At 50.6% G+C, this 12,399-nt stretch overlaps 1 protein-coding gene across 3 annotated transcripts; it reads right to left on the bottom strand.

Annotated features, from left to right (window-relative positions):
* Positions 1-5,148: 5,148 nt before the first annotated feature.
* Positions 5,149-11,753, bottom strand: PPP1R3B (protein phosphatase 1 regulatory subunit 3B). Of its 3 annotated transcripts, none has more exons than XM_052776990.1 (2): positions 11,677-11,753; positions 5,149-8,683 (listed from the first exon to the last, which is right to left on the bottom strand). In XM_052776990.1, exons 1-2 carry the CDS (start codon positions 11,688-11,690, stop codon positions 7,792-7,794), a joined length of 906 nt encoding a protein of 301 aa, XP_052632950.1. In that variant the 5' UTR covers positions 11,691-11,753; the 3' UTR covers positions 5,149-7,791. The 3 variants fall into 3 exon arrangements, with proteins under 3 accessions (XP_052632950.1, XP_052632959.1, XP_052632968.1); XM_052776999.1 differs by lacking the exon at positions 11,677-11,753 and adding an exon at positions 11,110-11,583; XM_052777008.1 differs by lacking the exon at positions 11,677-11,753 and adding an exon at positions 11,104-11,583.
* Between the last annotated feature and the right edge of the window lie 646 nt (positions 11,754-12,399).

The raw sequence follows: 12,399 nt of genomic DNA on the forward strand, positions 1-12,399 counted from the left end.
GATGGTCTCCCAGATGCCAATAAGCACAGCAAGTAGGAAAATGCAGGAGAAGCAACACCTGCCAGGTGTCCAGGGGAACAATGTGTGAAAGGGGAACAGTCATAAAACCCCGAGTGGGGCTGGAGAGGACTATTATATTTCTTCCTATAAAAGTGCCTGTCTCCATAGTGCTGGAGTGTCACCACACAAACACTGAGGAATTACATTCCTGCTGATAATGCTCCAGTTTTGTTCTGGCAGGGACCATAAAGATGGAAAGCAGGCCCAGGAGATCATGAGTTCCCTACTGCTGAGTATTGAGTGCTGGGAAGGAAACTGGGGTCTGGTTTACTCAGATTGACCTTGATGGGTGTCGTTGGAAGGTGGGCTGTAGGTCAGTTTGGGGCTTGAGCTCTTGGCAGCAGGGTTTTCCAGCAACTGTATTGGGAGTATGGTTCTACCCTTTACTGCAGGAGGCCTTGATATAGCAAGTACCTTGCTATATGCAAATAGCAGCTGCTCCCTTGCCTCAGACTACACATGGGTTAGGACTTGCTAGCCCTGAAATATTTTTGTCCTGTGGCCACTTACCTTGTCCCCTCACATCCATATGTCCTGAATCTGGCCAGGAGCTGGAACAAACAGGGTGCTTTTGCAAGGCTGCAATGTTGCTCAGAGCTCCTTTGATTGCTGAGGAACATGTCTTTTCCCCAGGAGAGCGGGGCAGCCCTGGGACAGGGCACAGAGATGTGGTGGCATCTCCATTGAGGTCATCATCATCCACACGGATGAGGCCTTGAGTGACCTCAGCTAGCTGTGAGAGTGGTCCTGCTTGGAGCAGACATCTAGAGATCTCTTCCCACTTGAACCTGTCTAGGATTCATTAAATATAAAGACATCACCATGGTCTCAAGAAGGCTCCCACACCAGAAATAGCTGGAAGCTATAAAAGCATTTAAGGAGATATCCTGAATATTTCACCCTCTTCTTATGCTCTTTTGAGCACAATTCTCCTGGGTTATGAAGTCTGAGCCTTCCCTCCCCCCTGAGACCACGTAGCAGCATTGGAGCAGAGAGAAGGCCTGTGACTAATGTATCGGCTGGAAGGGCTTGCCTGGTTCCCGGTTCCAGGAGCCAAAGTACTTAACTTGGTGACTGCTCTGACTTATCTGTACTAAGGAACATGCCAGCTGCAATTATTTTTCAACAAAGACACCATTTTTCTTTTTTTAAGCCTCGTGTAAATGTCAATAACAAGTCTTTAAAGACAGCTAATTGTCTGGCACGGTACCCCTCCAAGGGGGAGGATAAAGACAGGCTAGGCAGCTTCTCTGGCTGCAGCGTGGCAGAACCTTGCTGGGCCAGAGGAGCTGGTTTGAAGCTTAGCTCCATCAAAAAGAGACAAGGACATAAATATGTTTTATTGCAATAGTTTAGAGCCTGCCGAACTGCCCAGTAGGAGCAAGTCTGTGGAAATACCAGGGGAGTTTGGGAGCATCGCAACCCAGCCCCATGCTGCTGGCTTTATGGCAAAGCTCTGTGCTGTTCCCAGGGGTGCAGGGTACTCTCGGTGCTGCTGCGAGCTGTGTCCTTGGCACAGCCTCCTCCCACTGCACACAAGTGCCCTTCCTGCCCCCAGACCACACACAAGCTTGTGGAAGACATTGCGAAACCAAGCTCATGCTTGAGTTTCCTGATGGTTATGCTAGCAGTGGTGGAAACAGCATCATGGTGTATAAGAGAGATAAGGGGAATGCCCTGCTGTAGAGCATGAGGGAGATGCTACAGAGCAACAGGAAGCCCCATGGTACATGTCAAAAAGAAAGCACCGCTTATCCTTTGCCTCGTGGACAGGAGACATGACCCCAAAGACCCAGTTTCTTAGTGAGGCTCATTTGCTGACAGTTTGTGGAGGGGAAACCAAAGAAGAAATGCTGACTGCTGCCGGGAAATGATGCACTCGGTCTTCCTCCCCTCTTATGCTACTGCTGCCCTCTGTTAGCAAGGCAAACACATCTTCCACAGGTCACTCTCCACTTCGAGCGCCTGCAAGAGCTACGTTTAACACCAAAGAAAAATTTGCTCCAGCAGCAAAGCACTATCTGGATGCATTTACACTCGCATGGTTTGGCAGAGACATTTTTCCTACCCTCTGCATCTTACCCTGCTGTATGCAGTTTTTCACCTGAGCATCCCCCATGCTGAGTTTAGCCTGGCAAACATCTAAAGCAAGAATATGGAGTGCTCATCCAGCATCTGTACAGAGACACAGACAGACGGCAGGCTGAACTGTCCTCGTTGGGTTTGAAAGCAGTCAGCTTCTCTTGGATTTCCTACATTTTTGCTCATCACCTCCTCACTTTCAGGATCATGTGTCTTAGCTGTAGCTGTGCTCGCACTGTTGTCTGGTGCTCAGTTAGCAACAGAGCCTCACTTTCTGATTAAGCAGGGCCATGAGCTAAGCATGTCTTGAAACATGAACTCAAGGCCCTTTTTCAATACATGAGCAGCCTCAAAGAAAACTTTTTCAGCCTGTCACCAGCCCTGCTCTGGAAGCTGGACAAGGCTGGGGACAACTCTGGCAGTCCATATTCCCCAGCAAGGACCTTCTTAGAAAGCATGAGAATGGGAAGAGAGCAGCAAACTCTCACCTGTGCTCTTCCTGGGGTGCTTGGATCTACTTTTAACAAACTTCTTCTTATACAGTTTTGACCCTGTTCTGCCAGGATGCGGGTGCAGAGAGCCCATATCCTGCCTTTGTCACTGCATCCAGGACTTGCAATCCAGTGTGCTCTAGATGAGGGTGCTGTGGTGGCAGTGGTTCAGCAGAGCTGCTCCCCTGTAAGACAGCATCCCTGGGCCAGTGGGCGATTGTGCTTGGCAAAGGGAGTTGGATATGGACCAGGGGAACACCTGCCCCCCTCCCCTTTACAGAGCTGTCCATGGAGCACAGACTTAGCAAACCTGAACCTCCAAACACCTCAGCCGAGATCAACATCATATCCCAGCTTGATTATCTCTGCCAAGAGGTGGCACCGAAAAACCTCAGGATACAGAGGCTTGGGAACCTCAGAGCAAAGCCTAAGGGGGTGGGGAATGCCAGGAGCACTCTAAGAAATCTTTGTATATTAAACAGCAAGCACACAATCACACCTGCCACCAAGGGCTTTATAAATGTAGTAATTGCAGTGTCTGTATCCTCTAGCAAGTAACACCTGGGCATTAGGAGAGAAATCCAAGAGCTCTCTTAGCCCTTCTAACGCTTGCACATCTTGGCAGCCCCAGATGTCAGCAGGCATAGCTTGGACTTCCTTATCTCGCAAACAGAAACCGTCATCACATGGGGTTTTCGGCCACAAAACTGTTACAGGAAATGGCTGACTGCAGTTGTCTCACTCATGAGCTTGGGTCAGTGTTCGGATGTGAAAGTAGCCACGGCCAAGCCACCCGAATCACCTGGGGATGTGCTGGGGCAGGGGGAGGGGCACAAATAGCTTTTAAAAATATTTATTTTTTCCCCCTGCAACCAGAAAAATAATCAGATGGCCTTTTAAAAGAGGTCTGTGTTGTATGTTTGATTAAAAGAAGAACAGTAGTAAAAAATATATATATATATATCTGAAGCATTTTTAATGGTGCTTAACAGCTGTTGGTTAGATGTGGCGCTGACAGAATTTGGGGAGAAAAGGGAGTGGCAAATGGTTGCCAAGAAAGCGAAGCCCTTTGCCTTATACTACTTCTCATGGCATAACTGCTGTCAGGCTGGGGATTACATGCAGGGTTTCTCTCTTACCCACCTGCATGTGAAAAATCACACACACATAACTTTTCGCCCCCCTCAGCCTGTGCTGTTCCCTTTCCCAGGACCCCAGCACTCCTACTGCAGAGCAGCGCTCAGCTGCCTTTGGGCAGATCTGCCACCCCTGGAAGAATCCCACCACAAAGACAATGCCAGAAGGGCCTCTGGGCACAAACAGCAGTGGGTGACAGCCAACGCAGGCTCCCCTGAGGCACAGGGGAGGAAAACATCACAGACCAGCAAGAAACACCATGCAATACCCTTTTCCCAGGTGCATGCAAATTCCATACTCCTCTGTCAAGGGGAGCACCTTCACCACTCCGTGGAAGAGCTCACACCCCACTGGGTCAGCATGCTTGGTTTTGTGATTCAAAGACTGGGGGAGGAAGCTGAGAAACCAAAAGCTTTACCTTACCCAGCTGCTGCTGAAAGCAAAACACCCTGGAAAGATAGTTCATCTTCTGAAAGCAAGAGACTCAGAAATAGCCACAGTCAGAAGGTGCTCAGTTTTATTTCTGTATAGAGCAAGGGCTAAGCTCACACTCTGTAAGGCTTTGTAGCAGGATAGGAAGTACTGCCTGCATAGTCCCTCAAGCCAGCCTACACCAAGACTGTATGTGCTTTTTTTTCCCCCTCCCACCAGCTTGCTTTCTTCTCTTATCTGTAAGTGGCAAAAGCCACCCAACTCAGTAGTTGACTGTTTGAAATGCAACACTTCCAGGGCATCACCAAGACCTCATCTTTGTGGTGAAAGCCAGGTCACATCCTGCAACTAGCCCTGGCTGGCATTTACACTAGAGTTGTTCCCTCTCTGCAAAGGGGCACCTTTCCTGCCAGTGCTTTTTATTGCAGTGGCAACAGGAAAATCTAGTTTGAGGTGAAGGGTCTAACTTTCACTTGATCCTGGTATTAGAAAAGAGCCTGACCCTCCTACTGCAACAGCTCTCCTTGTATCCGTCACACCCCAGTACCCAGGCAGAAAGAAAGCATTGATCCCAGATCAAGCCAGGTAGGGGGGAGGACTGAGCCTGACCTGAAACAAATGCAGAAAAACCTGAAAAGGCTGTTCCTGGCACTGCAAGCAGGGAAAGAGTGAAGAGCAGCTCAGGAACACAGTGGTTAGTGGGGAAACTTAAGCGCAAAGGCAAGGGCCTGGCTCCTCTGCTCCTTCCCACAGCTGCAGAGGCTCTGGAAGCATTTGTGTTGGCAGGAAGGCAGCAGGAATAGGCAGCTCTTTCCTGTGGCAGGCAGCAGAGTCCACTGCGGATGTGTGCTCCTCCCTGCCAATGGCCACTTGCAGGAAGCTGGTCCTGTGTCCAAATCGCCTCCCGAGCCCCGTGGGTGTTTAAATAAGACGACGATACACAGCCAACATTTTGTTCCACCTTTATTATAACAATCAGATAAAAACAGGACTATAGTTTTAAAAGAGTCATTACATGGCAATTATAAAGTGCATTTTCCACTTGAATGTTGTGTACAAAAATATCTCTTAAAAAACAAACATGCAAAACAACCCACAAGGCACTTCCAGGCCTAGAGCGAGGAGAGCAACCCCTCGCTACTATGTTCACATTGGCAATGGAAAAAGGGAAAAGGGGAAAGGCCACAAGTAATATTTTTAAACCACTATTGGTCAAATAGTCAGTTCCCAGCCTAGCTTTTACTTATGGCATTGCTCTTCTAGCTTATATTTCACATTCCTCCCTAAGCACACCCCATCCACAGCCTGAAAATGAACAGGCCCATAAGGAGATACCACCATCCACAGCACCCCAGACACATGCCTTGTTTCAGCCCACAAACAGCTCTCCGTAGGCATGACAGCATGCCAGGAGAACATGACTTTTCTACAGTCAGTGTCTTATAGCATTAACACCATACACTAAATAAAAAAAAAAAAAAGAAAAAAAAAAGGAAAAAAAAGATCAGTGTCACTCAGACTTGCTTTAAATTTAAAACCAGGTTCAAGCCAAGCTAGGCAACAGTCCCTTCAAGAGAGACCAGATGCAGGTTATAAGAGCTGGCTTGGGAAGCTGTTTGAACAGAGCAACCAAGCCTGATGAGTTCTGGGCTAGCAAGTAGATTTACCACCTCAACTAAGTGATCAAGCATAGTGATGACATGCGTTGGTGTTGGGTTTTGAAAAAGCAGCAGTTGAAGGCTAGCTCTTGTCCCTTTCAGCATCCAACAGTGATCATCTAGGTTAGGGTAAAACAGCTTGTAAGTATTATATACAGTAGTCTCCAGAATTAAAAGCTAGGTTTAAAAAGTTAAGTAGTCTAGCCCATTGCTTCTCTCAAGCCCATCCATAAGCTATTATAGGCACCCAAAAAACTATATAAAGCTTATGCACTAGAAAAAAAGTAAGATTCCCTTGACCTCTGTTTCTACAAACTATTCGGCACTCTCCCTTTGAGCTGAGGGATGAAGTTATTCTGCTCAACTAGCACGCAAGAAGCTTTGTGAGGCTGTTTGGCACTGCACAAGCTGGCCACCTCACCTCAGCACAGGCCCAGAAGACAAGCCCCCTCTTTGAAGATAGGGACAGCTCACATCCATGATTTGTTTCACATCCAGGGGCAGTGTCAGGATAACCCCACATCTCACATTCCTCACAGTTAGTTCTTTGCACAGGTGGGGTGAGCCACTTCTTACAGACACAGAGATGCAAAGTTTGGGCATTTACAGGTCGGAATGGCAGCTACTGCTACAACAGCTAGGGAAGCCCAGCATGTTGATATTAATCCAGTATAGCCACAGCATCCTCACATGTGAGCAGTGCCATGCCATTAGCTGCCAAGCAGTCCGTGGCACAGAATAACAAACCATTAGGAGACCTTTTTTAAAAGCAACATCATTTCCAAAGCCTGTTTATCCCAACACATTGCTGGGATTGCATGTACCACCCCTTTCTCAGTCAAGGCACTTCCACCACAGTAGGTACACAACAGTCACCTTCTTGTAACAGGACACAGCACAGAGTAGCCATGTGGTCCATTTGTGTTTAGCTCCTGCAACATTTGAGCACAGCCTCCTGCACAGGACTGTGGGCCCCAGCTGGACAAAACCCTGTTTTACAGTCCACAGGAGGAAGAACTGCATTTTCAGGGCCCAGCACAGCCAACAGCTGACTTCAGATGTCCATCACAGGGGAAAAGCATCATCAATCACTTGTGATAAAAGAAACAGGAGGGTTTTGAAGGCAGCAGTCAAGGCTGTCAACCCATGGTTGTGTTACAAGCACCACACAGCTAATCTCTATTTTTGGTAACACCAAGGGTATAATGAGAGTTTTTCCAAGATCAGCTGATAAAACAACTGGTGACTAAGCATATCAGATCCTCTCCCACAGGCACATACATGTCCTAATACGGCCAGCTGTAGGGCCACATTTCCTGTCATCACAGTTGCATTTTCATTTCCAAAACACCCTTTCTGCCTCCAGTAGGAAGGACCTCACGCTACAAGGACACATGCAAGGAGAGGGCTCTGTTCCCCGCAAGCCAACTCTTCTACTACCTGACAGGCACAGGCCAGCTTTGCAAGGAGAACCATGCAGCTGAAGTACAGCCCACTAAAAACATAATACTAGAACATATTTTGAAAAAAGCCTTTTAACACTAGGCAAGCAATACAAACCAGCCACCACTACATAGCTTGGACAGACAATATAAGCACGGTAGTGTTTCCCTGGAGACTAGCAGCTTTATAGAAGAGGAAGGAGTAGCAGCACTGAAGAGATACATGAGCAACGGCTCCTGGTCCTTTGAGCATCTGGAGAGCCAGTTATCTGAGCTGAGGCAGGGAAGGCTGCCCTTTATGCCTGCCAGAGATGCTTCCCTGACTATAAGCCCACTGCCAGCAGAGCACATCTGGTTTTGCCGGGAGGCTTATGCAGAGCTACAGGGAGCCATACTTCTTCCACCTTTCCGTACACCTCGTGTTCAGACCAGCTCCCAGGCCTGCAGACACACCAGCAACAGTTAGTCAATCAGGACTTTGTCCTTTGGTCAATAGTAAGGCCCTAGCTTCTCATAGCCCGAATAGCTGGGCCACTCAGGAAAGAGGCCGTAGGAGCACCGAGGGCTCCCAAACTGGTCAAAGGCGCTGCCAAAGTCAGGGCCCTGCGGGGGGCGGACAGCTTCTTGGGCAGACTTCAGTTCTGACCGTATGATCCTGTAATTTGTGCCCTTGTTGCTGTCCCAGTACACCTTCCCATTGCACTCAAAGGAGATGGCAAACTCTACTCTTTCATGGGACTGAATTCCCTCAGGCAAGCTGATGTCGAAGGAAAATGTGTCCCGATCTGACCCTCCATACGTATCCTTGACATACTGGCATGGGTAATCTACAAAGTTTTTCCAGGTGTCAAATGTCATCCTGATCTTCACAGTCTTTTCAAAAGCGAGGTTCCTCACCTTCACTGTTCCCACAACAGATCGCTCCTTTAGCATACAGTTTTCAAGGCAGACACAGTCTGCCTGGAGGCGGTTTCTGAAGTCCAGGTAGTCCACAGAGGGCTGAACAAAATCCAGGACAAAGCTGTCCCTCTCCACTGTTGTTAGGCCCACAATGTTGTCTATCAGCTCGGTGATGTTGAAAGGAATATCTAGCGGATCATCAAACTCTGAGAACACCTTAACCATCGTCAAAGCAAAGCCTCTGCTATCTGCAAACGACACCCTCTTCTTCACTTTGTTGTGTGTGAAGGAGTTTGCTGCCTCTTCTGGTCCATTCAGTGTAGTTTTGCTACTCAGCTGGATGCACGGCCGCAACGGCTTGCTTGGCTTTGGAGCAATTTTGCAGGCACACTTCTCTCTCCGCAAGGGTGAGGAGCACAGGTATAGCTGCATTGCTACATCCACAGCCATTGCTTGTTTGTGAGGAAAATAGTCTAATACTCTGCAAGATGAGAAGAAGGGTTAGTTGATATTAGAAAAGCATTTTGATATGACTTTTGTCAGACAAATGCTACACCACTTCCCCCCTAGCCATCCCAAAGAAACTTGCTTCCATCAACTCCACAAGTCCCTCATCAAGCTTAATTAAAGGCAGGTACTTGCATGGTGTGATTTACAGACACTGTGAGAAATGTGCTACAGCAGAAGTGGCAGGACCAGAGCCTGTTGTGCCCTTGAACAAGATCTCTTCCAATTACTACAGGGACAGAGTCACCATTTGAAGACACACGCAGGCACTGCCCTACTAGGCTAGCAATAGCAGGCTCTAGAGCATTTCTGACCCAAAGCAAAACCCATGGCTCAGTCCTGCTGATGTCCACAAAATCAAGAGATTATCAAATTCCAGTGCTACATAAAGCAGTATTCCTGCTGTGCTCTCCTCCCTCCAGGGAGGACTCTCCCCATGGCATCAGATGCTTTTGTAGGAGCAGGAACTCAGTTTGTCACAAGGTGCTGTACACAACTGACCTCACCTTTCATAAACCCCAAGTGTCTGGTATTTTTAGAGGCTAAAAAGCACTCGTTTGGTTGAGCTACGTACTTTGCTCATCACTGTCTCCTAGAACTGCTCCATCTAAAGTATCTGCAAGTGGTATTGTAAGGATAGCAACAGTCTGATACAGCAGCAGGGTAGAGACTTAGCCAACATTGCTCAGCACCTACAGAGGAGCCTCTTTCTTCTCTCCACTGCACTTCAAAACAGATGTCAGCTCAGATGGCCCAGCAGATTTTACCTCCAACGCAGACTTCACACCTCAAGCCTCCACAGCACTTGTGCTGAGCCCCTGGGAAACACCTGTATAGCCACAGGGCTCTGCCAAACACAACTCACCTACTCAAGGTCGACCAAGCCTTTGGAAGCAAGTCTGTCCCCAAAAAGGGACAGGCCATGTGCCCCTCTACCACAGCCTCTCCTCCTCCAGCATCCAGCCCATTCCTCCAGGGATGCAGCACCATCCAACTCTGTGCACCCACTCTAGGGCAGCTCCCACCCAGCACCTTGCCAGATGTAACCCTGGAGATGCCTCTACAGCCAGGCAGCTCCCAAAACATCGTACCTATCGCTCCGGGCCTTGCACTGAGGTTAGGCTGGATGTTTTTGGCAGACTCTTTGGCCTGGCTCTGGATAAACTGCTGGACAGATTTATCACACACATCCCCCTTAAGTCAGTTGCATTGCAGCTGACCTTAAACACAGAGTATTCCCTTAATAAAAATCCCGTTTGGCTGCAGGCCAGGCTCCAAAGCTGCTCCCACTGTGCAGAGCAGGATGAGCCAGCAGCAGTAGCAGCGGCTGGCGGCCACATGATGCGGCAGAGCTCTGGCTGCCAAAGCCACGCACAGCCAGCTCTAGTACTTGATTGCTGCCCCCGTGCCAAGAAAAAGCAAGAGCTACGCTCTCCAAATTGGTGCTTTAACTCCCCACCCTGCAACAGCAACAGAGCAGCTCTGAGCACGCTTTCACAGCATCCATTCAGCAAGGGCATCTGTTTATTCAGAGCACATGTGCCAAGGTTTGCTTCCCAACACACCCACCAGCTAACTCCTTTGGTATTGCCTCCTTCAGCCTCCTTTCAGCTCAAGGGCAGCTGTACAAGACAGACAGCAGATCCACCTGTCTGCTAACATCATTCTGCTCATCTCTACCTGGTTTTGCCAAGTTTTTATTCACACACACTTTATATAGGTCATTTCCTCCTTTAAATTAAGGCAGCCTTCAATGCTTCTCTCTTACTTGGGCCAGTTTCATCCACACAGCATCTTTTCCCAGGGAAATTTATTCAGCTGAATTCCGATAACTGCTGAGACATCAGATTTCTTAGTAAGCTTTGGTTACTTCACAATTTTTAGAATGAAGAGGTATGAAATATCCAGCCTGATTTGCATTACTTGGAGCTTTTTTCCAAGCTAAGAACTACAGTAAGAGCTTTGCAGACCTATGATTAGGCTGAGCTCCATGCTTTTACAAACTTTTTCAGCTCCTTTGATACCCCAGACATCTCCTTCTGCACTTGAGAGCTTACTGATGCCCAACTCACAGCCCACAGAGGAAGGTTTCCCTTTTGGGGCTAGTGTTGGCTGTCTTGAACTTCACATGCTTTGAAGGTGGGATCAGGGAAATAGTTTTGAGAGCTCACACAGGAAAGCGAGCTCTAGGAAGCAAGCAGTGCAAGGCAGGCAGCCCTACGCAGGTACAGGGGCCGATTCCTTTCCCCTTCCTCTCAAGGAGTGAACAGACTAGATTCTGTCTCCGGACATCTTCCCACAGCTCTACCCTCTCCAGAAGAGGATGTCACCACTCACTCTTCCCTCCTCCACTTCTAGGAAGGAGAAGCAAGACAGAGCAAAGGACTTATTTACACCTACATTTATCAAAACCCTTCGATTGCCTCCATTCTGCTTCCAGCGCTGCCTGTAAAGAGGTAACCCTCTCGCAGAGGGCTCGGCGTGCAGCAGCTGCTAAGCCAGAAGTTTTTAGACGTGACACGCTGCTGGAAAAAGCGGCACTCGGGTTTTCTGCCCTCTTCTCCTCTCCGGTTCAGGAAAAGCCGAGCTGTTCCGAGGGCACGGCCCACCCGTCACCGGCATTTACCCGGGGTCCAGGGGATACGTTAGCCCCGCTGCAGCCCGTCCCCTTTGCAAGCAAAAGCAGCGCTGCAAACCCGGGCCAAGACCCGCCGCCCGGCCCCGCCGGGGCTCCAGGACACCCTCGGCGAGCCCGGCGGAGGGGCACCCCGCCGCCGGCTCACCCGGGGCGCCAAGCCAAGACGGTCCCCGCTCCCCCCGGTAGCGGCACCGCGGTCGGGGAGCGCTGGTGCCCCTCCCGCGCACCCGAGGGGGCTGCGACCCCGCACCGGCGAGCACGGCAGGCACTCGGGGAAGCCAAAAAGCAGCAGCAAAGGAAGGAGGACGCGAGCCCCACAGGGACTATACCTGGTGCAGTGCATGAGGCCGGCCCCGACAGCCCCCCCGGCTCGCCACCACAGCCCAGGCAGCGCCGGACCCGGCGCCTTAAGACCGACCGCCCGCGCCGCCCCGCCCCGCCCCGCCCCGCCCGCCGGGCCAGCCCGCGTCGCAGCCAATGAGCGCGCTCCGAACGCGGCGGGGGGCCAATAGGCCGCCGGGCGCCCGGCACGCGCGGGGCCGGGGGCGGTGGCGGGGCAGCCCGTGGGGGGGCAGCGGCGGGGGGCGGCTCCTGAGGAGCCGGAGGGGGGGGCAGCGGCAGCGCTTCCCGGGGCCATCAAACCTGAGGGACCCTCTCCTTTGTGGAGCGATCTTGCTAAGGCAGCCCCCTCCGCCTTTCCCCGAGCAGGCCTGGCTTGCGTCGGCAGAAGGTGGAAGCTCCGTGTCAGGCCTTGGATGCTCCCAGTCCCTCTCTGTCCTGCGGCAACGCCTGGCTCCCGTGCCACGGTGCCGTCCCTGCCTCTCCGGGAGGGCAGAGTGGGGCTTCGTGGACGTCGCAAATAAGCAGATGAGGGCTAAACCTACAGGAACGTGTTCTTGAGGCAGAAAAGCCTTTCTGGGGCGCTGATCCTTCTCGGCTGAGCTGGTCCCGGGTGTTTGGGTGCTCAGGGACGGGCGGGGAGGAGGGTCACTCACGCAGCCATGTCTTGCGTCCGTGGCTCCGGGCTGGCGCTGGGTAGAAATCTCCAGAGG

This window comes from Harpia harpyja, chromosome 2 (genome assembly GCF_026419915.1).
Source record: "Harpia harpyja isolate bHarHar1 chromosome 2, bHarHar1 primary haplotype, whole genome shotgun sequence".
In the NCBI taxonomy this organism is placed as follows: domain Eukaryota; kingdom Metazoa; phylum Chordata; class Aves; order Accipitriformes; family Accipitridae; genus Harpia; species Harpia harpyja.